Here is a 24,549-nt window from a genome sequence, read left to right as displayed (position 1 = left end):
TTAGGGTTGGAATATCCATTACAGTGTGTAATGCAGTCTAGTTTTATTTACGCGATCCCAGCAGCTATCTTAGAAATATAACTTTACTCTGTGCTTCTCTGAACATGCACTTCATAGCCTATAGCCTATAGGCTATGAATCATTTGATTGAGACCATGCTAAATAGCCTATAGGCACACTTCATATTGCATTTCTAGCAGAGAACCGGGTGGAATCGGACATACATCGATATATAGCCTAATAAGCAACGAATTCTAAAACACTGAGAAATATTGAAATTTCTTTAATTACAAATTACATGACCCTCCCCTGGACTAGATTGAAAAAATTCTGAACTATCCTCTTGACTGAAATTGAAAAGCATGACCCTCCCCCATTTTCCTCCAGGTACCCACCCTGTACATTTTTATCCATCTCTTAGCATTACAGTTTTACTGTAAAAACTAAGAATGTTCTTGTTAAAGTTATAAACAGAAGTGATAGTAACACTGTAAATGATTAACCGTTACAGAACTCTTTCTTTTGAAGTTCTGAAGGGTGACACAGCGTTTTTAGTCTGTACTCTTTCCCCCTCCCCCTCTATTCTTATTTCCCTCCCTCCTTCCCAGTCCTCCTGTCATAACCTCCTGTTGGTTCTACTACAGTATGGAATGACTCAGGCTCTGCCCTGGCTGTATTTCTGCCTTGTCATTGTGACTCAGCATTCTGGAGTCTCAAGCAGAGACAGAAGAGGAAGCGAGATGTTCCACTCCCTCAATGGTTCTGTTTTAATGGAAGTCAAGGACTAAGCAGACCGCTATCGCATTGATGTCTATGGAGAACCCCGCCCCCCTTAATTATACAATGGTAAAAGGCCTGAGTGAACTGCCTTCAATTACCCACCATCTTTGGCCTGAAGGCCATTCTTTTCTGCTATCACCGTGACAATGGTGGAAGGAGTCTGGGTCTCATGACTGTGTAAACAGACTTGAGCGTGGTGAGTGGGCGAAAATGTGCTGAGACCAGGGAAAAAAAGGGAAGAATGAGAAAACAGCAGTATCATATACTATGTAACTTACTAAGGCATTTTTAAACAAATAACTGTAATATGGTTGTTTCTGATGAATGTTGGAGGTAAAATACACCAACAACTTTCCTGATCATTTGGCCAATATACCCCAATCACAACTCAAATAACAATATTTTTCAATATTACTTTAAACTGTTGGTCTAACTAACAGTTTAGAAAATCACCACCAAAACCCTTGGTTTTTCACACTCAATAGTTTCCCGTGTGTATCAAGAATGGTCCACCTCCCATAGGGACATCCAGCCAATTTAACACAACTGTGGGAAGCATTGGAGTCAACATGGGCCAGCATCCCTGTAGAAGGCTGCTCTGAGGGAAAAAGGGACGTTTGCAATTCAATATTAGGAAGTTGTTCTTAATGTTTTATACACTCAGTGTTTATATAAAAAAAAGTATTTCCCCTTTTCTGATTCTCTCTATTTTTCAACGTTTTTGTAACTGAATGTTATCAGATCTTCAACCAAAACATAATATTAGATAAAGGGAACATGAGTTTACAAATAACAAAAGAATGGATACTTAATTTTATCTATTTAATTAACCAAGTTACGCAACACCATATTCCCCTGTGTTAAAAAGTTATTGCCCCCTTACACTCAATAATTGGTATTGCCACCTTTAGCTGCAACGACTGCAACCAAATGCTTCCTGTAGTTGATGATCAGTCTCTCACATTGCTGTGGAGGAATTTTGTCCCACTCAATGCTTGCATTCAGAACTGCTTTAATTCAGCGTAATTTGTGGGTTTTCAAGCATGAACTGCTCATTTCAAGTCCTGCCACTACATCTAAATTGGGATTAGGTCTGGACTTTGACTAGGCCATTCCAAATCAAATTTCATGTACAGTCGTGGCCAAAAGTTTTGAGAATGACACAAATATTAATTTTCACAAAGTCTGCTGCCTCAGATTGTATGATGGCAATTTGCATATACTGTACTCCAGAATGTTATGAAGAGTGATCAGATGAATTGCAATTCATTGCAAAGTCCCTCTTTGCCATGCAAATGAACTGAATCCCAAATAAACATTTCCACTGCATTTCAGCCCTGCCACAAAAGAACCAGCTGACATCATGTCAGTGATTCTCTCATTAACACAGATATGAGTGTTGACGAGGACAAGGCTCGAGATCACTTTGTCATGCTGATTGAGTTCGAATAACAGACTGGAAGCTTCGAAATGAGGGTGGTGCTTGGAATCATTGTTCTTCCTCTGTCACCCATGGTTACCTGCAAGGAAACACGTGCCGTCATCATTGCTTTGCACAAAAAAGGGCTTCACAGGCAAGGATATTGCTGCCAGTAAGATTGCACCTAAATCAACCATTTATTGGATCATCAAGAACTTCAAGGAGAGCGGTTCAATTGTTATGAAGAAGGCTTCGGGCGCCCAAGAAAGTCAAGCGCCAGGACCATCTCCTAAAGTTGATTCAGCTGCGTGATCTGGGCACCACCAGTACAGATCTTGCTCAGGAATGGCAGCAGGCAGGTGTGAGTGCATCTGCACGCACAGTGAGGCGAAGACTTTTGGAGGATGGCCTGGTGTCAAGAAGGGCAGCAAAGAAGCCACTTCTCTCCAGGAAAAACATCAGGGACAGACTGATATTCTGCAAAAGGTACAGGGATTGGATTGCTGAGGACTGGGGTAAAGTCATTTTCTCTGATGAATCCCCTTTCCGATTGTTTGGGGCATCTGGAGAAAAGCTTCTCCGGAGAAGACAAGGTGAGCGCTACCATCAGTCCTGTGTCATGCCAACAGTAAAGCATCCTGAGACCATTCATGTGTGTGGTTGCTTCTCAGCCAAGTGAGTGGGCTCACTCACAATTTTGTTGAAGAACACAGCCATGAATAAAGAATGGTACCAACACATCCTCCGAGAGCAACTTCTCCCAACCATCCAGGAACAGTTTGGTGACGAACAATGCCTTTTCCAGCATGATGGAGCACCTTGCCATAAGGCAAAAGTGATAACTAAGTGGCTCGGGGAACAAAACATCAATATTTTGGGTCCATGGCCAGGAAACTCCCCAGACCTTAATCCCATTGAGAACTTGTGGTCAATCCTCAAGAGGCGGGTGGACAAACAAAAACCCACAAACTCCAAGCATTGATTATGCAAGAATGGGCTGCCATCAGTCAGGATGTGGCTCAGAAGTTAATTGACAGCATGCCAGGGCAGATTACAGATGTCTTGAAAAAGAAGGGTTAACACTGCAAATATTGACTCTTTGCATCAACTTCATGTAATTGCCAATAAAAGCCTTTGACACTTATGAAATGCTCGTAATTATACTTCAGTATTCCATAGTAACATCTGACAAAAATATCTAAAGACACTGAAGCAGCAAACTTGGTGGAAATTAATATTTGTGTCATTCTCAAAACTTTTGGCCATGACTGTAGACTTGATTTTGTGTTTTGGATCATTGTCTTGCTGCATGACCTAGCTGCGCTTCAGCTTCAGCTCACAGACGGATGGCCTGACATTCTGCTGTAGAATTCTCTGATACAGAGCAGATTTCATGGTTCCTTCTATTAAGGCAAATCATCAAGGTCCTGAGGCAGCAAAGCATCCCCAAACCATCACACTACCAGCACCATGCTTGACCGTTGGTATGAGGTTCTTACTGTGGAATGCAGTGTTTGGTTTTCGCCAGACATAATGGGACCCATCCCTTGTATAGGAATTCATGTCCAGTCCTAATAGGCTGAAGATTCTATTATGAATAAAAGTATTGTGTTGGTCTACCTGGAAACAGAGAGGCTAATTACTTTGGACTTTTCAGACTGATTTTATTACTCCAAAATGAATGAAAATAAAATTATGCTGACACGATCTAAAATATAATTTTCCCTTCTAGAAATGAGCCCAACACCATATCGGTCCATATTATCAGAAAGGTGTGTTATTTAGCAATAAGCATGATAACCTGTAGCATGGGGTGCCCATCTTCATTTACCCCAGTGAGCTAATCATTAGCTAGATCATGAACTCAAAACATTATCTTGTTGCTGGCAACATAGGCTATTGCTGACTTGACTGTCCCAAACGTTCCACTGGTACTTAGCCAAGGATGTATAAACACTGAATAATGTAGGCCTATCTGTTACAACAGAATTCTGTTACTGCCTACCATGCTATGTTGTTGTCTTAGGTCTCTCTTTATGTAGTGTTGTGTTGTCTCTCTTGTCGTGATGTGTGTTTTGTCATATATTTTTATGTAATTTAGCCTCCGTCCCTTTTTCCTTTTGGTAGGCCGTCATTGTAAATAAGAATTTGTTCTTAACTGACTTGCCTAGTCAAATAACGGTTAAATAAAAAATACAAATAAAATAAAATACATTTAGCCCTCTGGCGGTGATTACCATTTTCAATTGGTTGTTCAGCACAGTACCGTGTCCGTTGAATTCAATGCTGCCCATTGTTCCGTCTTACAGAACGAAACCATGAAGTTTATGCTAATACTCGGCAATATCATGGCGCGATTGACCAATAGAAGTTCACTATAGTTTCCAACATGTTCTGGATTGGCTATTGATACCTAGCCTACTGTCAGCTTGCTAACAACCACTTGGCAAGCCACTCTGGACGATGCTAGAATGGCTAAGCGTTGCATTGCTGTATACATATATCTCCTGTAATGCCTAAACCAAGCTGTTTCTAAAAACTCATGTTTTAAAATGGTGCAGTTCACATATTTTTAAGAGCAGAAATAAATGTAGTAGTAATGGAAAGTTAGGATCTCCCTCTTAACAGTGGCCATGAAAGCTGCTTTCAAAGTGTGTTTCTCCCCGGATTGCATTAAGAAATGTTGTGAAATGACTGTGCACAAGGGCCTCAGGGGAAATTTGTAGGATTTGGGATGTCAATTTGTATCCCTCCATTTAGTATGATACAGTGCATTTGGAAATAATTTAGACCCTTTGACTTTTTCCACATTTTGTTATGTTACAACCTTATTCGAAAATGGATACAATACATATTTCCCCTCATAAATCTACACCTAATACGACATAATGACAAAGTGAAAACAAGTTTTCAGACATTTTTGCCAAAACGAGAAATATCTTATTTACATAAATATACAGTCCCTTTGCAATGAGACTCGTAATTGAGCTCAGATGCATCCTGTTTCCATTGATATATGGAGAAGACAGGAGAATTACACCAGCCCTCCTGCACATAGACTATTGCAGAATGCACAGCACCAATCAAAAGTTTGGACACACCTACTCATTCAAGGGATTTTCTTTATTGTTTACTATTTTTCACACTGTAGAATAATAGAGAAGACATCAAAACTATGAAATAACACATATGGAATCATGTAGTAACTAAAAAAAGTGCTAAACAAATCAAAATATATTTTAGATTTTAGATTCTTCAAAGTAGCCATGCTTTGCCTTGATGACATCTTTGCACACTCTTGGCATTCTCTCAACCAGCTTCACCTGGAATGCTTTTCCAACAGTCTTGAAGGAGTTCCCACATATGCTGAGCACCTGTTGGCTGCTTTTCTTTCACTCTGCGGTCCAACTCATCCCAAACCATCTCATTTTGGAATTTGGTATTTTATTACGATGCCCATTAGCTGTTGCAAAAGCAGCAGCTACTCTTCCTGGGGTCCACATACAGAACATCAACAGACAAGAGCGGCTGATAATTTTTTTTTAAAGGCACACGTAACCTACATATCAATGCATACACACAAACTATCTAGGTCAAATATGGGAGAGGCGTTGTGCCGTGAGGTGTTGCTTTATCTGTTTTTTGGGTTGAGGTTGGGTGATTGTGGAGGCCAGGTCATCTGATGCAGCACTCCATCACTCTCCTTCTTGGTCAGTAGCCCTTACACAGCCTGGAGGTGTGTTGGGTCATTGTCCTGTTGAAAAACAAATGATAGTCCCACTAAGTGCAAACAAGATGTGATGGTGTATCGCTGTGGTAGCCATGCTGGTTAACGGTGCCTTGAATTTAAAATTAATCACAGACAGTGTCACCAGCAAAGTACACCCACACCATCACACCTCCTCCTTGATGCTTCACTGTGGGAATTATACGTGAGGAGATCATCCGTTCACCTACTATGCGTCTCACAAAGATATGGCGGTTGGAACCAAAAGTCTCAAATTTGGACTCATCAGACCAAAGGACAGACTTCCAACGGCCTAATGTTCATTTCTCTTGTTTCTTGGCCTAAGCAAGTCTCTTCTTCTTATTGGTGTCCTTAAGTAGTGGTTTCTTTGCAGCAATTCAACCATGAACGTCTGATTCACTCATTCTCCTCTGAACAGTTGATGTTGAGATGTGTCTGTTACTTGAACTCTGTGAAGCATTTATTTGGGCTGCAATCTGAGGTGCAGTTAATTGCCTATTTCTGAGGCTGGTAACTCTAATGAACTTATCTTCTGCAGCAGAGGTAACTCTGGGTCTTCCTTTCCTGTGGTGGTCCTCATGAGAGCCAGATTCATCATAGCGCTTGATGGTCATCAAGAACTCTTCGGCTGGGAAGCATGCAGGCGCTTTTAAGTGGAATGACATCACAGTTTTGGCTTCCCCTGCACTCAAATGGGGCCTGGGGGAATCCTGGAGAGCCCTGGTAATTCAAGCAGTGCATGATCACTGGGGTGTTAAGCTGTCATGGTGTGTTTACGGGTGTGAAGTGTGTGAGAATTGTCCACAATGTTCAGGTTGAAGACATCTACAAGTGGGTGTTGAAGAGCAGTGCCTCCTTGGACTTGGTGAAAATGAGAGTTGGTGTGTGAGTGAGATTCAGCGGTCTCACTGTCGCCTGTACTCTGTCTGGTCTTTGGAAAATGCTGAGTCTGCATTGTGGTTTTACACAAACCTTGTCAACAGGAACTATTTTGGTGTGTTTAGCCTGCTTGGCTGTGCAGCACTAGTGAGGAAATAAAGCCTTGTTTCAACATTTCAATTCTATAATAGTCTCTGTTATTTTTAACTAGGTGATCACATTTTGGCCTATTTAAGGAAAGTAGGTGTCTTGGAGGATCACTTTTAACTGAAACTAAAATAATCTGTCTGTTGTCCATGCTGGTTGAAGGCCAGGCCTCAGGCCTTAATGGCCATTTTCCTCACAGTAAGCAGCCATTGTGACCTGGAAGTAGGTTTTAATGGCTTATAAGTCAGTATGTGAGTAGAGCAGAGCGAGGAGCGGAGCGTGCCTAGGAGCGCTCTCTTCACCAGCTCAGGGCATGTCCGCCCCAGCATGCATTTGTAGTCTACTTGTGTGCTACTATAGCCCCTTGCTTTAGCTACTGTCATGGAGTTAAATATTTTCATAAAGAAACTAATAAAGCACACAAGTGCTAAATCAAGGTGACTTACAAAGATGAGTACCAAGAGAGGGAGTGCGGTGATTGTAGTGTCCACAACTAAAGAATCATTGTGGAATCTGAAGACACATATCCCAAAAGCAAGATGGTGTACTTATTGTGTGCACATGCTAAAATAAAGGAATGTGGTGGGTAGATAACTGTATCATTGTAGAAAAGTATTTGTAAACTAAAAATCAGATCTCTTAAATGTTTACTTCATTTCCGTTGTATTATTTATACAATAAGCCATAATTGATTTTGGCCTAATAGGCCTGGGATATTCCCACATTCAAGGAGCTTTCTGTTTTGATTGGGGCCAGTACAAAAAAAAATGCATGAAATGTATGCATTCACTACTGTAAGTCGCTCTGGATAAGAGCGTCTGCTAAATGACTAAAATATAAATATATATAAAATATATATATATATATATATATATATAAATATATATATAAATATAATATATAATATAATATGGTTTTTGCGACTGCACTTGATGAAACTTTCAAAGTTCTTGAAATTTTCCGGATTGACTGAACGTCATGTCTTAAAGTAATGACGGACTGTTGTTTCTCATTGCTTCTTTGGACTGTTCTTGCCATAATATGGACTTAGTCTTTTACCACATAGGGCTATCTCCTGTATACCACCCCTACCTTAATGCTCAAATGCATTAAGAAGGAAAGAAAGAGAAGGCACACCTGTTCTTTGAAATGCATTCCAGGTGACTACCTCATGAAGCTAGTTGAGAGAATACCAAGAGTGTGCAAAGCTCTCATCAAGGCATCTCAAAAATAAAATATATTTTGATTTGTTTAACACTTTTTTGGTTACTACATGTTTCCATATGTGTTATTTCATAGTTTTGATGTCTTCACTATTATTCTACAATGTAAAATAAAGAAAAACCCTTGAATGAGTAGCTGTGTCCAAACTTTTGACTGGTATTATTTTCTGGAGACTGAGACAGGGGTGGTCGGGGGTAATTTCCTCACTAACAATCACCTCTTTCAGTTGTCAGGTGTTGAGAGCCGCCATGTTCCCACAGATTAATTGTGAATGGACAGAATATGCCAGCTGCTGGAGCGAAATAGACCTGCTATTGTTCCTTGTTAGACAGTGAACGTCCCACACCTGAATGTGATGTTGAAAATTATTTGAAAATAAGTCTGTTAATTCACAGATATTTTGCAAAATAAAGCCATGTTTCAATGCATGTCACCGGAAATGGAAGTGAGACACCTAGCTGCCCTGATTCTTTCTATGTGTTAATAGTAGAGGTGTCATAATACCTATAAAACCTAGCCGTCAAACAGGGTGATGGTTCCAATCATTTTTCCACCATTCATTTTTCCCATAGAGGATTTCAGAAACACTTAAAATAAGGGCTGTGTTTCGTGTTGGCCTACCTTGGCGTGAGGTTTTGATAACCATGTAAATCTCTCTCGGACGAGGTGACTTTTATCAATAGACTCACTGAATAAATGTGTTTGGCACAGGATAAAGATGAAACGATCTCTTGCTGCTATCCAAAGCCAAGGGATACTGAATTTCCTGAAAAGGTTTGTCAGACAGTTTGTTAGTCCAGTAATGTTTGTTGGCATCTTATTTTATTTCCAATTCTGGTGGTTATTTACAAATGTTTGTGGTGCAAATTTCACTGTCTTAAAAAGGAAAAAGAAATAAACACGTTTGTCCAACCATAACACATGTATGGCTAATGCAGAAAGAATGAATTGATGGATTCTAGCTAACACAACCAGAACTTTCACATATACAGAGACAGGCAGCTATCATGGCATCAGTCTTTTTCGACTAGCTAGTGCATAGTGACACCTACTGATATGAACTGGTAAAGCAAGTTTGGTTAGAATAGTTAATCAAACACAAGAGTATGTTGTCCATTGAAGTTGTTGTCTCTGGCTCTTTTGGTATCAGATTCAGAATGAGTAATAGCAAGGTTTGTGGTAGTTTGAAAGAGTTTGATCCACCTTAGCCCAGGAGTGTTTCCAATCCACATAACCTGACAAGAAAACCCTCAGTCCTATAGTCATAGCACAGACGAAAAGGGAAGCTACCTAAAACAATAATATTTTGTCATGGCCTACGAATAGGACCCAGAGTTAAACCTGACCAGGTCATGAGATCAGGAAACACTCTAGGCCCCAGAAAAGACACTTACACATTTTGCCACACCACCTTGGACCCTGTGGTGTCAACCTCTGGCAAATGACATGCAGTTCAAGAACGATTCATTCTTTTGGAACAACTTTTTACTGACTCAATAGTCATGACTCATGATTTGTTTTTTTTCTGAGTGAATTATATTAGTTCGTTTGTTTGTTAGTTTAGTTAGTTTGACCTACTGGCCGCAATGAATTATACAGCAAGATTAATATGCAATCCATTGGTGATGTGCTGCGACCAACAACTGTCTGTCATATGGTCGTAGGCAAAATAGATCATGCTACAGGCAGCATCGAGAAGAAAAATATATTGAATGCAATTAATTGATTGTTGTATGTTATTATGGACACAGCTTTGTAGAACCAAAACATAAACAGCCTCTGCTCAACAAACTCGAGAATGGGTGGTGCACAATTGGCCCAGTGTAGGCCGTCATTGTAAATAATAAGTTGTTTGTAACCGACTTGCCTCGTTAAATAAAGGTTAAATAAATTATTAGCGTTTGACGTTATTGATCATAATCTGCTGCTGGAAAAAGCGTAAGTATTATGGCTTTACATTCCCTGCTTAATTGTGGATCTAGAGTTACCTGTCTAACAGAACACAGAGGGTGTTCTTTAATGGAATCCACTCCAACATAATCTAGGTAGAGTCAGGCATTCCCCAGAGCAGCTGTTTAGGCCCCTTACTTTTTCTATCTTTACTAATGACCTGCCACTGGCGCTGAGTGAAGCCTGTGTGTCTATGTACACTGATGACTCAACACTATATACATCAGCTACCACAGCAGGTGTAATCACTGCCAGTGGCGGTTCTACACCATTTCAACTGGGGCCAGTTGTACTGTTAGAGGGGCCAGTTACATTAGACGTTATTGTTGTCATATCGTTTTCTTCACTGCATTGCAGGCATTAGCAGGCAAAAGACCATGTTAATAATCATCATCCTTGCCACTTTCTAATAACAGATGTAAAAAAAGAACGATAGCAAAAATTTGTTATGTAAAAATCATTTCATTCTGCACATTTAGGGGGGCAGCTGTCTAGGCCCCTTACTTTTTCAATCTTTACTAATGACTTGCCACTGGTGCTAAGTGAAGCCTGTGTGTCTATGTATGCTGATGACTCAACACTATACACATCAGCTACCACAGCAGGTGAAATCACTGCAACACTTAACTTCTTACATCTAGACGTTCCGCTAGCGGAACACCGCTCCAATATCCAATGATAGGGCGTGGCGCGAAATACAAACTCCTCGAAAATCCGAAAACTTCCATTTTTCAAACATATTACTATTTGCTCCTTTATCTAACCACACAGTCTGATTTCAAAAAGGCTTTACAACGAAAGCAAAACATTAGATTATGTCAGGAGAGTACCCAGCCAGAAATAATCAGACACCCATTTTTCAAGCTAGCATATAATGTCACAAAAACCAAAACCACAGCTAAATGCAGCACTAACGTTTGATGATCTTCATCAGATGACACTCCTAGGACATTATGTTATACAATACATGCATGTTTTGTTCAATCAAGTTCATATTTATATCAAAAACCAGCTTTTTACATTAGCATGTGACGTTCAGAACTAGCATTCCCACCGAACACTTCTGGTGAATTTACTAAATTACAAAAAACATAACAATTATTTTAAGAATTATAGATACAGAACTCCTTTATGCAATCGCGGTGTCCGATTTTAAAATAGCTTTTCGGTGAAAGCACATGTTGCAATATTCTGAGTAGATAGCCCGGCCATCACAGGCTAGCTATTTTGACACCCACCAAGTTTGGTACTCACCAAACTCAGATTTGCTATAAGAAAAATTGGATTACCTTCTACTTCAACAACAAATGTTGGTTTGGTTCCAAATAATCCATAGTTATATCCAAATAGCGGCGTTTTGTTCGTGCGTTCAAGACACTATCCGAAGGGTAACGAAGGGTGACGCACCGGCGCATATCGTGACAAAAAAATTCAAAATATTCCATTACCGTACTTCGAAGCATGTCAAACGCTGTTTAAAATCAATTTTTATGCGATTTTTCTCGTAAAATAGCGATAATATTCCAACCGGGAGTCGTTGTTTTCATTCAAAGACTCAAAATGTAAAATGGACTCTTCACGTGCACGCGACCACCCGTCTCATTGTTCTCAGATCGACCACTATCCAAATGCGCTACTGTTTTTCAGCCATGGACTGCAAAGTCATCATTCAACGTTCTGGCGCCTTCTGAGAGCCTATGGGAGCGTTAGAAAGTGTCACGTTACAGCAGAGATCCTCAGTTTTCAATAAAGACATTATAGAAGGCCAAGAAATGGTCAGAGAGGGCACTTCCTGTTTGGAATCTTCTCAGTTTTTGGCCTGCCATATGAGTTCTGTTATACTCACAGACACCATTCAAACAGTTTTAGAAACTTTAGGGTGTTTTCTATCCAAATCAAACAATTATATGCATATTCTAGTTTCTGGGCAGGAGTAATAAACAGATTAAATCGGGTACGTTTTTTATCCGGCCGTGAAAATACTGCCCCCTATCCATAACAGGTTAAGAGCTGCAGTCAGTTCCAGAATGAGTGGCAAGAAATAAGTTAGTCCTAAATACATGAATTTCAAAAACTAAAGGCATTGTATTTGGGACCTAAAATTAAAACACTAAACCTCAACTAAATCTTGTTCTGAATAATCTGGAAATGTAACAAGTTGAGACTAAACTTATTGGAGTTGCCCTGGATTGTAAACGGTCATGGTCAAAACATATTGATTCAACAGTAACTAAGATGGGTAGAGGTCTGTCCATAATAAAGCACTGCTCTGCCTTTCTAACACAATCAACAAGGTAGGTCCTACAGGCCTTAGTTTTGTCTCACCTGGACTACTGTCCAGTCGTGTGGTCAGGTGCCACAAAGAGGGACTTAGGAAAATTACAATTGGCCCAGAACTGGACAGCACGGCTCACCCTTAAATGTACACAGAGCTAACAATATGCATGTCAATCTCTCATGGCTCAAAGTAGAGATTTACTTAATCACTACTTGTATTTGTGAGAAGTATTGACATGCTGAATGCCCCGAGCTGTCAGTTTAAACTACTAGCACACAACTCAGACACCAATGCATACCCCACAAGACATGCCACCAGGTCTCTTCATAGTCCCCAAATCCAGAACAGACTATGGGAGGTGCACAGTACTACATAGAGCCATGACATGGCTACTATTCCACATCAAGTAACTCATTCAAGCAGTAAAATCATATTTTAAGAAATAGATAAAAATACACCTTATGGGACAGCAGGGACTGTGAAGAGACACATAGGCACAGAAACGATAACATATGCACCAGACACACACACATGTTGTAGATATGTGGTAGTAGAATAGTGGCCTGAGGGCAAACCCTTAATGTGTTGTGAAATCTGTTTAGTAATGTAATGTTAGTTTTATTGTATAGAACTGCCTTTATTTTGCTGGACCCCATGAAGAGTAACTGCTGCCTTGACAGCAGCTAATAGGGATCCATAAATGTTGGTCAATTAAGGAATATGTAATTTAGTCAGCTGCCATCTAGTGGCCTTTTTGGGTACTTCAGATCTCAAATCTCTGGCCCTCTGTGTGGCCTTAGCACGTCATTCTATTTTAAAGTATATTTTACAAAGCCACACAACATTACCCTAAATATAAACCAACTTACATACCATTACCTTTATTTAATAAAAATGTAAATGTTACCATGTCAAGTTACTTTCCCCTTCAATCATCTGGTCTATCAACCAGAAACCCATGCACTATGGACACATGAAAAATAGCAATATTTTCAGTTAAAGTATGAGTTAAAGTTGGCTTGCCTGTTCATGACAGAAGACTTTATTAATTTTGGGTAATTACCAGTAGCTTTGCAACCATATGACAGCTCCAATAAGCCCCTTCTGGTGAACTAAAGGCTTGTAGAATCACTACTATTTAGAGAATTCAGTTCATAGTATGCTGTAGGGAACACTACTGGGTATTACCAACTGAAATAAAATGATTAAAGTTTTAATATTGTGTCAGTAAGAGCCAAACTTCCCATCAGAGAAATACGCCATATGGATTTACCAAGCAGGACGCAAGGGTTTGATTTACCTCTAGGCCGTCTAATGACGACCTTTTGAGATACACAGAGTAAAGGTCCACATTGACTGTAGTTAACTCTACCCCTAAAAGTGAAATGGGTAACAGTTGGGCCCTTATTTGACATGATGTCTTTAACATATCTTGTAATAGTGACCTCTGTGGTCAAAGGTAATGTCCTCTAAACCTCATGTTAAACTTCTCCTATTGTTATGACCCTCGGTCACTAGTAGGTCCAAAATTGTCAGTATTTATCACTAGGAAATTGAGATGCTCAGTAAGACGGAGCAAAGAACCGGAATAGACTGTTACAACATCCATTACTACAGGTCAACACTTAATTTCAGTGATTTTTAATTGTTTTACAAGATGCCTTGCCTCCAAAATACAAGTGTTGTCAACAAAAACACCTCAATGTTACAGCTGTGTTGCACTGCACCAGTTTAACACTCCACCCTCCCTATAAATGCAAAGCCAGTAGGATCTATCAGAGAAGCCAGGAGTCCTGGTTTGAGGCTGGATGCTGTAGCCTGGGGATGGAAGTGGTTTAGCTCTGGCCTCCCAGGGTGTGCTTGTCAAACAGGTACTCTGCCATCTTGTTTTTGACAGCATCCATCTTGGTGAGGTTGGTGATGTGGTCACCCAGCTTCTTAATGGCCTCCACCTGCTCGTTCAGGTAATGGGTCTCCAGGAAGTCACACAGCTAAAGAGGGAAAACACAGGTCAGACAAGAGAATAACTACAGACTATTGTAGATACAGTAACACAAGAGCCTGGTGGTAATGGCATAAGGGCAGATAATGAGGTGTTTGCAGCTGTAACTCCTGCATGAGCTGCATTGTGTGTTAGTTATCAGAGCTACAACAACCTGATCATCTCCTGGGACAGTACCTGTATTCTATGTGATATATACATGTGATGTGCAGATCCACCATAACTTACATGGGGGTCAACCTTGTCCAAGCCAATCTTGTGCAGGTCCAGCAGGGCCTGGTTCACATTCTTCTCCAGCTGCAGAGCACACTGCATGGCCTCCAGCCCATTGCCCCACTCATCACGTTCTGGCTTCTACACAGGACAGAGTGAACACAGGAGGGTTAGGGACTACTAACAGATGTTTAGACAATTAAAAGTCAATTAAATTAGTATATCTGACAAACTGGAACCAACGCAGAAAGACCAAGATGGAGTCACTTTAACAGTGACTATGAACAACCACATAAGCTAGAGTTTATGAAGCACATATCATGGGTCCGGTGTGGCTCAGTGGATAGAGCAAGGCGCTTGCAACCCCAAAGGTTTCCAGAACACAACTCGATCATTCTCACGGATGGGCTATTGCAGCAGACGACCACACCGGGTTACACTCCTTTCAGCTAAAAACAAGTGACTCCAGTGGGCAATTGAGTGGAAAAATATTGCCTGGAACAGCGAGTTCAGTTTACTGCACAGTCCCAAGACCTCAAACCAATAGAGCATCTTTGGAACGGGCAGTTCACAGCATGACTACGTCGCCGTAAAATCTGCAGCAACTGCCTGATTTCAGCGTGTGAACATGGACCAACATCCCTGTGGATTGTTTCAGACACCTTCTGAACATCCCCCCAAAAATTCAGGCTGTTCTGGAGGCAAACAGGGGTCTGAGTAGATGTGTATAAACCACTTATTTCACACTCACTAGGCCATACCCCCAGACACTACATAAGCCTACATGCATATTGACACCAGTCACATATCCTGATTGCCTAGTCACTCTTCACCTTACCTACATACTGTATTCCTTCAACAACCTTGTACCCCTGCACATGGTCTCAGTACTTGTATAAAGCCTTGCTATTCTTTGTTTTACCATTTCCTTTTTTATTTAGCAAATATTTACATTTAACTCTGCATTGTTGGGAATGGGCTCGTAAGTACGCATGTCACTGTAAAGTCTAATTTGTAAGTCGATCTGGATAAGAGCATCTGCTAAATGACTTAAATGTAAATGTACACCTGTTGTAGTCGGTGCACGTGACCAATAGTGAGCATGTATTATATTAACATTGGGAGAGTTTGGATAGAGTGGATGGAGTTACACCCCTCATGCTCTCAGTTCAGTGGTTATGAAGGAGTGGAGGCAGTGTGTTCAGGCCTAAGCAGTCAGGACATTTTCTCCTCTGGCCACCTTGCTCTAATACCAGGGCAGCCACATAGGGCGTGCCTTACAATGAACTGTATTAACATGAATGACTACTCATCCAAAACTTGAAGTTCACAGTATTAAAGAAAAGGCTCTAGATTGACTATAAAGGGTCCTTTAGACTTCTTGCCATAGAGTCTAGATCAACCACTTGTTTCCAGGTAGAACCTTTTCAACTGAGACAAGAACCATTGCTACCAGAGAAGCCTCCTCTATGAAGAAATGTACGATCTTTTTGTTGCGCAGTATACAATGTAAATGTGGTTTTAGCTGCTCAGGGGCTCACCTTGATGTCCTGGAGTAAAATGCGTCCACCTCTCTTGTTCTGGAAGGAGAGTAGCTTGTCGGCGTGCTCCCGCTCCTCGTCGCTGTTCTCCTTGAAGAAATGCGCGAAGCCAGGCAGAGCCACATCGTCACGGGAGAAATAGAAAGCCTGGGTGGACAGACAAGTGTTTAGAAACATGTCAAACATGACTCATTCTATTATTGAGGGATCTATGCATGATTGACACAGCAATATGATCCAGAAACTCAGCCTACTTAGTAACCTGCCAAGAAGATAAATATATCCTTGGACAGAGCCAATCAGCTTCATTTGAATGATAGATCTACCCCAAGGATGTTAATTGCCTAGGTGTACAGAAAAATATTTAGGCCCAGGCATAATAATACACAGGTAGATCAACAAAACGGTCATCTTGGTAGACTCCTTACCATTGAAGTGTAGGTGTAGGAGGCAAACATCTCCATGTTGATCATCCGGTTGATGGCAGCTTCGCAATCGTGGTGATAGTTCTGGCGGATCTGAGACTCCATCTTGGCAGATTTTCTTTTATATCAAAATGAAATGTACAAAAATAAATTTCCGTCGACTATTTTGCTATTACAGTTCAAGTAAGTCTTACGTTATCAATCCGGAATGTTCTATAATGCGGGACGAAGGCAGAGGAGTTCCGTTCAATCACTGTTGAAGCAAGAACTTCTTCATGCGTCTTCTCAGACTTGTGAAGTGGAAGGAGCCTTGTTCCCTCTATTTATTGTTCCGAACGGAACGCGTCAGTGAAATCCACCCTCACAGAGCGTAGCCAATCACCTTTAGAATTTCAACAGGAACTAGGCGGATCATTTGACGACGAGCCCACTCATACACCTCATGACCTAAAGCTAAGATTATTATATTAACAAGAGAGACGAGTGACAACTCTAACAATGGAAATACAGGTGTTCAGCGATTGAAGACAGGCAAGATTCTAACCAATGAGAGGGCAGGTACGCGAGTAAACAACACGCACAACTAAACGTCTTTTTTCTCAAAGTTGCCGGAATGCCACGTGCATCAACATATAATATGTCGGCGTTTGTAAAAGCTTTTGTAAAATCTTAAACATTACGAAACTTGTATTCGATCAAAATCCTTAAGTAATTTGACACTCTGTTATATACCTCCACACATAAATGTCATTATCTCACGCGGACAGATTTTGGGCGGAGTAAATACTCTCGCCTTGACCTCTTCATCTCGGTCTGTTATTTTTTATTTTTTTACTTTGTTTATTAGAAAGTAACATTTTATTGGAAACAACTAAAGCAGTGGTATCAGCCAAAAGCAATGCTACAGTGCAGGTCTAACTACAGCGCTTATTGTTGAAAAAGGTGTGTGTGTTATATCCTTAGATGAAAATAGGAAGAATTTGAACACATTCTAATATTGGGCTAATTGAGAAATAGTCTATGTCTACATTTGATTTAGGATATAAAAGGAATCGAACGTTGAGACGCAGTTCTGTAAACTTCTGTTTCATTCTCTAAGAGCACATGTTTCAATAGCACATTTAGCTTAATTATGTACCTTTTCCAGAATGCAGCCAAAAGAAAAACTGTAGGGTTTATCACACTTTTTTCATATCAATTCAATTTTCAGTATGAGGTATGGCAATACAGTAGTGGACAGAGAAAGAAAGGCTGGCTTTTGTAGAAATGGTATTTGATGATAGACCTTTCGATTTCAAATGACATATTGTAGTTGACAAATGGTATATCAAAGTTGATTACATTATCCTAGAAATAACTACACAAAATCAGTAGCTACATACATCTAACAATACATGGGTTATTAAGCTAAAACTGTGAAGTGAAAAACTTTTTACAGCTAATGAAAATCAAAGACCACAGTAATAAAGTAACCTTCCTAAGAACTTCAGTTCACATGACCTGATGTTCCACAACTGTTGACAGGGTGCTTTCAGGGTGCTGGGTTATTGTTCAGTACATCCATGTAGTTGCAACATCACTGGTATTCATACGAACTAGAGCTGTGTTCGAATACTCATACTAACTGCACTACCCATACTATTTGTGATGTAAGTGGAGTATGTAGTATGGTTATTGGTCATAGTATGGATATAGTTAGTATGCCAGAAGTTCCCGGATGTCGTACTAAATTAGCCAAAATGGACATTATTTCCGTGCTTTCATGGCCCATAATGCATTCTTCAGAAAACGGGCGTGGCCTCCCAATGGTTTCAGATTTTAAGAAAATGGCGGAAAATATGCAGCCGAAGTCCGACGAGAGTGGATACAATTGCATTGCTTTAACTAGCTATGACAAATGTTAAGAAAATGTTCAGCGATGTAATTAATTTTCAAATAAGTTATGTTACAATCCTTTAACAACGCTATACTTATGAACCGCATAGCATATCGTTACAGTAGTATGTACCGTTATGTTAGCTGGCTACCTAACATACATTTAGTTGGCTATTAAGAGATCAGGCTTAGCTAAGTGGCATAGTCATTGTTCGTTCTCAATGGACATAGTTAATTTGCTCTGGCTATCTACTCCGATTTCAGAGCACTCTCATCTGAGTGTGCCAAAGCGCAGATTAATTGATGAATTTACAAACGTAACACCCATTGAATATAACTGGTGTCAGTAAATGTCTGCAAAAAAAGAGTAATTAAATTGTTGCCAGCACCACAGTTACAGTCACCAATGCTCTGGATAACATGAAAGAAGCCTAACCAGCTCTGCTAGGGTGAGTAAAATGGTCAGAGTGAAGTGTTCTCTCATTTGTGTCTGGAAGTAGCTAGCAAGCTAGCCAAAGTTAGCCAGTTAGCTTGGGTGCTTGACTGCCGTTGTGAAGTCAGAACGCTTGGATGAACCCTACTCCTCGGCCAGAGCGTCCAGTGTGGGCTCTGAATGCTCAGAGAGCAAAACACTTTGAATTTATGAACGGACAATCTGACAACGCTCTGAATTTACAAATGCCCAGAGCGTACTCTGGCACTCCAGATTGAATTTACAAACACATCCGAAATGGTATGATGTCTAGCTAGTAATTTGTTATGCTAACAAGCTAGCAAGAGGTTGCATATCAACAGCATCAGCTTCCGGTAGACAGTCTAAGTGCTAGTAAGCTCAACTAAAAGTTTACAGTTCTTTTACAGTATACTCAAATGTAACCTTTATATAAACTAGGCAAGTCAGTTAAGAACAAATTCTTATTTTCAATGACGGCCTACTCCAGTCAAACCCGGACGACGCTGGAGAACAGGACCTGTTTGAGAACAGGACCCCCTTTTTCCTTAAATGTAAGCCAAACCAGGCTCTATCTATCAGGTTGTCATAGCTACTATCTAGGTTTATTGTTTCTTGAAAAATGATGAGACTGCTTCAAATGGGGGTAAGGGTCTTCTTCAACATAGATAATCCTTGAAGTATGTGCCCTGCTCTGTGTTACTTTGATCAACTGTTTTAGACTGAACCTCACTTTATAGCGTAATGTTTTCATTATGAGAGCAAACAAAGAATAGGAGACAATGAGTCAAGCCTCTTCAGACTGTTGGGAGTGACATTAGACTTATGCTTAAACCGGTGTTACAAAAAGGGCTGTGACATACTTGGCATTCCTTTTTTTTGGCGAAAAGGGACATCACTTTTTGACTAAATTATGTGGCATGCTTAAAGGATAAGTTTGGGTGAGCATATAAGGCGAACGTCTAGCATCCCAAAAATTGCTTGTAACTCATCACGGACAACATCAGCTGTTTTGCTAATTAGCAACTTTGCAACTATTTACTACTTTTTAGATACTTTGCAACGACTTAGCATGTTAGCTAACCCTTCCCATAACCCTAACCGCAACCCTGTAACCTAACTCCAAACCTTAACCTTAGACGTAACCTTAACCCTTAACTTCTATGGGCTAGGTGGGACGCTAGTGAAATATCAGGGCGGAAAATAAAAAAAATAAAAAAATGTCATAATTCAACTTTCTCAAACATCCAACTATTTTACACCATTTTAAAGATAAACTTCTCGTTGGTCTAACCACATTGTCCGATTTCAAAAAGGCTTTACACCGAAAGCAAAACATTAGATTATGTAAGGAGAGTACATAGACAAAAATAATCACACAGCCATTTTCCAAGCAAGGACATGTGTCAATAAAACCCATAACACAGCTAAATGAAGCACTAACCTTTGACGATCTTCATCAGATGACACTCCTAGGACATTATGTTACACAATACATGTATGTTTTGTTCGATAAAGTTCATATTTATATCCAAAAACAGCATTTTACATTGACGCGTAATGTTAGGAAAATGTATTCCCACCAAAACGTCCGGTGAATGTGCACATCATTTTACAAAAATACTCATCATAAACATTGACAAAATATATAACAATTATTTAAAGAATTATAGATTGACTTCCCATGTATGCAACCGCTGTGTCAGATTTTAAAATAGCTTTACGGAGAAAGCACATTTGTCAATATTCTGAGTACATAGCTCAGCCATCACGGTGAGCTATTCAGACACCCGCCAAGTTCGGGGCAACCTAAACTCAGAATTAGTATTAGAAATATTCTCTTACTTTTGCTGATCTTTGTCAGAATGCACTCCCAGGACTGCTACTTCCACAAGAAATGTTGTTTTTGTTCGAAATAATCCATATTTATGTACAAATACCTCCGTTTTGTTCGTGCGTACAGATCACTTATCCAAAGGCATAACGCGCAAGCGCGGAACGAGAGACGAAAAGTCAAAATGTTCCATTACCGTACTTAGAAGCATGTCAAACGCTGTTTAAAATCAATCTTTATGGTATTTTTTACGTAAAATTGCGATAATATTCCAACCGGACAATAGCATATTCATTCAAGAAGAAAAAGAAGGAACGGCGTGCTCGCGTGACTGCGCATATCCAATCCCTTTGTTGCCAGGCGGACCTCTCAGTAACTGAGCTCCTATTATCTGCCCAGTGACAGGAGAATGCTCAAATCACTTTCTGAAGGCTTTAGACAGCCAATGAAAGCCTTAGGAAGTGCAACGTCACCCCACAGACACTGTAGCTTCGATAGAGAATCAAAAGAAGAACTACAATTCTCAGACTTTTCACTTCCTGCTTGGATTTTTTTCAGGTTTTTGCCTGCCATATGAGTTCTGTTATAATCACAGACACCATTCAAAGAGTTTTAGGAACTTCAGAATGTTTTCTATCCAAACCTACTAATAATATGCATATTCTAGTTTCTGGGCCAGAGTAGTAATCTGTTGAAATTGGGTACGTTTTTCATCCGGCCGTGAAAATACTGCCCCATAGCCCAGACAGGTTAACCCCTAGCCTAACTAACTTTAGCCACCTAGCTAACGTTTGCACCTAGCCACCGAGCTAAAGTTGGCCACAACAAATTGGAATTCGTAACATATCATATGTTTAGCAAATCGTAACATATTGTACAAATTGCAATTCGTAACATATTGTACAAATTGCAATTCGTAACATATTGTACAAATTACAATTCGTAAAATATAATACGAAATTGATGATGGACATCCACAAATTAATACATACCATACAAAACATATCATACTAATTGGAGTATCCCAAATTTACTTTTACTATGTTACGTCTACCCCTGAGTCCAGGTTGTGACCTTATTTTTGCAGAAGGGCAAACATAGCATTAAAATTAAAATTGGCAAAGAATTGTCTTAATTTTTTTATGGAATTCTTTTCTGTAATGTTCAACCCCGAGAACCTGTGTTAAGTCACAACCGGGTCCATCATGTGACCACAAAGTTATAAACAGTAATACTGTAAATGGTTAACCGTTACATAACTCTTTCTATTGAAGTTCTGGAGGGTGACACAGTGTTTTTAGTCTGTACTCTTTGCCCCTCCCACTATTATAACCAGGGACGCAACTTTGGTTTTAGATGTGGGGGACACATATATATATATATATATATATTATTATTATTTTTGGGGGGGGGTCGAATAAACACTGCAAACATCCTACCCGACTGCTCGGAGGGATCCGCATGGTCCTAAAGCACACCTTTGCCTTATTCAGTAACACATTCCAATGATAAAACTGGGGGGGACAAAAATGCATGTCCCCCCTGTCCCCAGTGAAATTTGTTCCCCTGATTTTTCCTGTCATAACCTCCTGTTGGTTCTTCTACAGTATGGAATGACTTAGGATCTGCCCTGGCTGTATTTCTGCCTTTTCGTTGTGACTCAGCATTCTGGAGTCTCAAGCAGAGATGGAAGAGGAAGCGAGACAGCCCACTCCTTCATTTTTTCAACCAAAGAAAGTCAATTAACTAAGCAGACCACTATCGTATTGTTGTCGGCTTAAGGAGCCACCCCCTTAAGCAGACAGTGGTCAACGGCCTGAGTGAACTATCTTCATTTATCCACCATCGTTGGTCTCGAGGTAGTTCTGTTCTGTTATCACAGTGACAATGGTGGAAGGAGGCGCAGTTTTGTGACTGCAGAAACAGACATGAGGGGTGATGAAAGGGCGAAGACCAGCTGATACCAGATTAGAAGAAAAGGAAAAAGGGAAGAAGGAGAGAACAGCAGGAACATATACTATACTATGCAACTTACATATACTGTGTAACTTACTAAAGCATTTTAAAACAAATAGCTGTGAATGGTTGTTTCTGGTGAATTTAGGGGAAAATTCAACAACTTTCCTGAAAATGTTGTCAATTTAGTCAATCAGAACTCAAATACCAGCATTTTTCTGTATTACTTTAAACTGTTGGTCTAACTATAACAGTTCAGAAAGTCACCACCAATGTCAAAATCCCATTATTCTATTTATGAACCCTTCACCATGTTTGGGTAGTACATGGTCTTTAAATTACTAATTTCTTTATATATATTAGTATTTTCTCTTTCTTTATTGAGATATCAAGTTATGAATGAGAGGGGGGTGACAGAAAGGTAGAGGAATACAGATATGAAGGCGTAGGCAGGGTTTGAATCCATGCTGCAAAGGGCCATGTGCAGCATTACCACTAGATCAGACTATGGCACCAAATTAATGTCTAATACTCAATTAACTTAAAAGGAGTCGATGCACTCAAAGTCAAGAAACTGCTGACATGATTACACAATTTAATCGCAGTATCAATTCATTAAAAAGTATACATACATACATACATACATACATACATACATACATACATACATACATACATACATTGGTTGTAAAGGAAATCATGTTCAGTCCTAATAAGCTGAAGATTCTATCATGAATAAAATTAAACAAGTATTGTGTTAGTCTACCTGAAAACAGAGAGGCTGATTACTTTGTTGTAGTGAAAGTGAACTGGGATAGAAATACATTATCAATCCAATTAAAGTGAGTTTCGCAATGCCAAGTTTGGACCAACTACCTTATGTGTAAAGGCTTGGATAGGCCTATGGCTCAGAATATGGAATAGAATGTTAATGGTGGGCTACTCTCTCAAGTATTAATTCAATTATGCAGTAACCTATAGGTTGTGGGCGGAAGCCTAAAAACGTGAAGTTGATCGATCCCCATCGAGGGAGGAGCAGATTTTTTGTATATGACAGTAAAACATTATTTTAATAACTATAAGATTTGTTGGCACTTTCAATTTTTGCACATTTTCTCATAAAAAGTATAGTTTAACACTGCTTCTATCTAGGATGTAAACACAGCCTCAAGTGAGGTCTGAAAACTCAAACTGCTTGCTGTATGTGTTTGATGAACTCCCAAAGACTGAAATAAGATAAACATCTGTTTTTGATTGCACTTTGAAAAATGCAGCATGCAATACAAATTGTTCCATTAAGAGGTAACTCTGTTCACCATTTAGCCATTTTTTTTTAAAGCTAGCCAATGTTAATTTGACTAGCCTAGCCTGCTACTGGAAATGTAAAATTGCCTGCTCATCATGCTAGTGTTTTATTAGCTATCTGTCAGTGACATTTTTTGTTGTTGTCATGTTTTGGTCTTATTATATGTCTCTTTTCAATTAACTAGCTGCAGGCTTAAAGAAACATTCAATCATATACTTTTATTAGAAAGCCAAATAAAAGCATATAGATAGAAAGATGTGTGTGTCATGTATGCTAGAATGGAGGTTTAAAAACTAAGCTGCATATGCAAATTATCCAACACAGAATATCCTACACATATACTGTAGAATACCTTGTAATACAATGTTCTCTAAAAAAACAACTGGGGAAAATGTAGACAATTTGGTCTGAAATAAGAGAACCAGAGTTTGATTTCTAAACCAGAGAACAACAGAATTCTATTCACTGCATGTTACAATAGTAAAACAATCTCTTTGTCACCTCGTCACACTGATTCTAT

The 24,549-nt window shown here is 39.7% G+C and overlaps 1 protein-coding gene and 1 long non-coding RNA gene across 2 annotated transcripts; one reads left to right on the top strand and one right to left on the bottom strand.

Moving 5' to 3' along the window:
- Window positions 1-14,051: 14,051 nt before the first annotated feature.
- LOC123741667 (ferritin, middle subunit-like) lies at window positions 14,052-16,823 on the bottom strand. Its single transcript, XM_045714929.1, has 5 exons — window positions 16,802-16,823; window positions 16,611-16,725; window positions 16,183-16,329; window positions 14,657-14,782; window positions 14,052-14,417 (listed from the first exon to the last, which is right to left on the bottom strand). The coding sequence occupies exons 2-5, from the start codon at window positions 16,710-16,712 to the stop codon at window positions 14,262-14,264; spliced, it is 531 nt and encodes a 176-aa protein (XP_045570885.1). The 5' UTR covers window positions 16,713-16,725; window positions 16,802-16,823; the 3' UTR covers window positions 14,052-14,261.
- Window positions 16,824-19,013: 2,190 nt separating this feature from the next.
- Window positions 19,014-24,285, top strand: LOC123741666 (uncharacterized). The gene is made up of 2 exons (XR_006769158.1): window positions 19,014-19,487; window positions 22,375-24,285. It is a non-coding gene; the product is annotated as an uncharacterized lncRNA (long non-coding RNA).
- The last annotated feature ends 264 nt before the right edge of the window (window positions 24,286-24,549 follow it).

This window comes from Salmo salar, chromosome ssa03, assembly GCF_905237065.1.
Source record: "Salmo salar chromosome ssa03, Ssal_v3.1, whole genome shotgun sequence".
Lineage (NCBI taxonomy): Eukaryota > Metazoa > Chordata > Actinopteri > Salmoniformes > Salmonidae > Salmo > Salmo salar.
The sequence above is the reverse complement of the archived record's forward strand: the minus strand, read 5'-3'. Positions and strand labels throughout refer to the sequence as shown.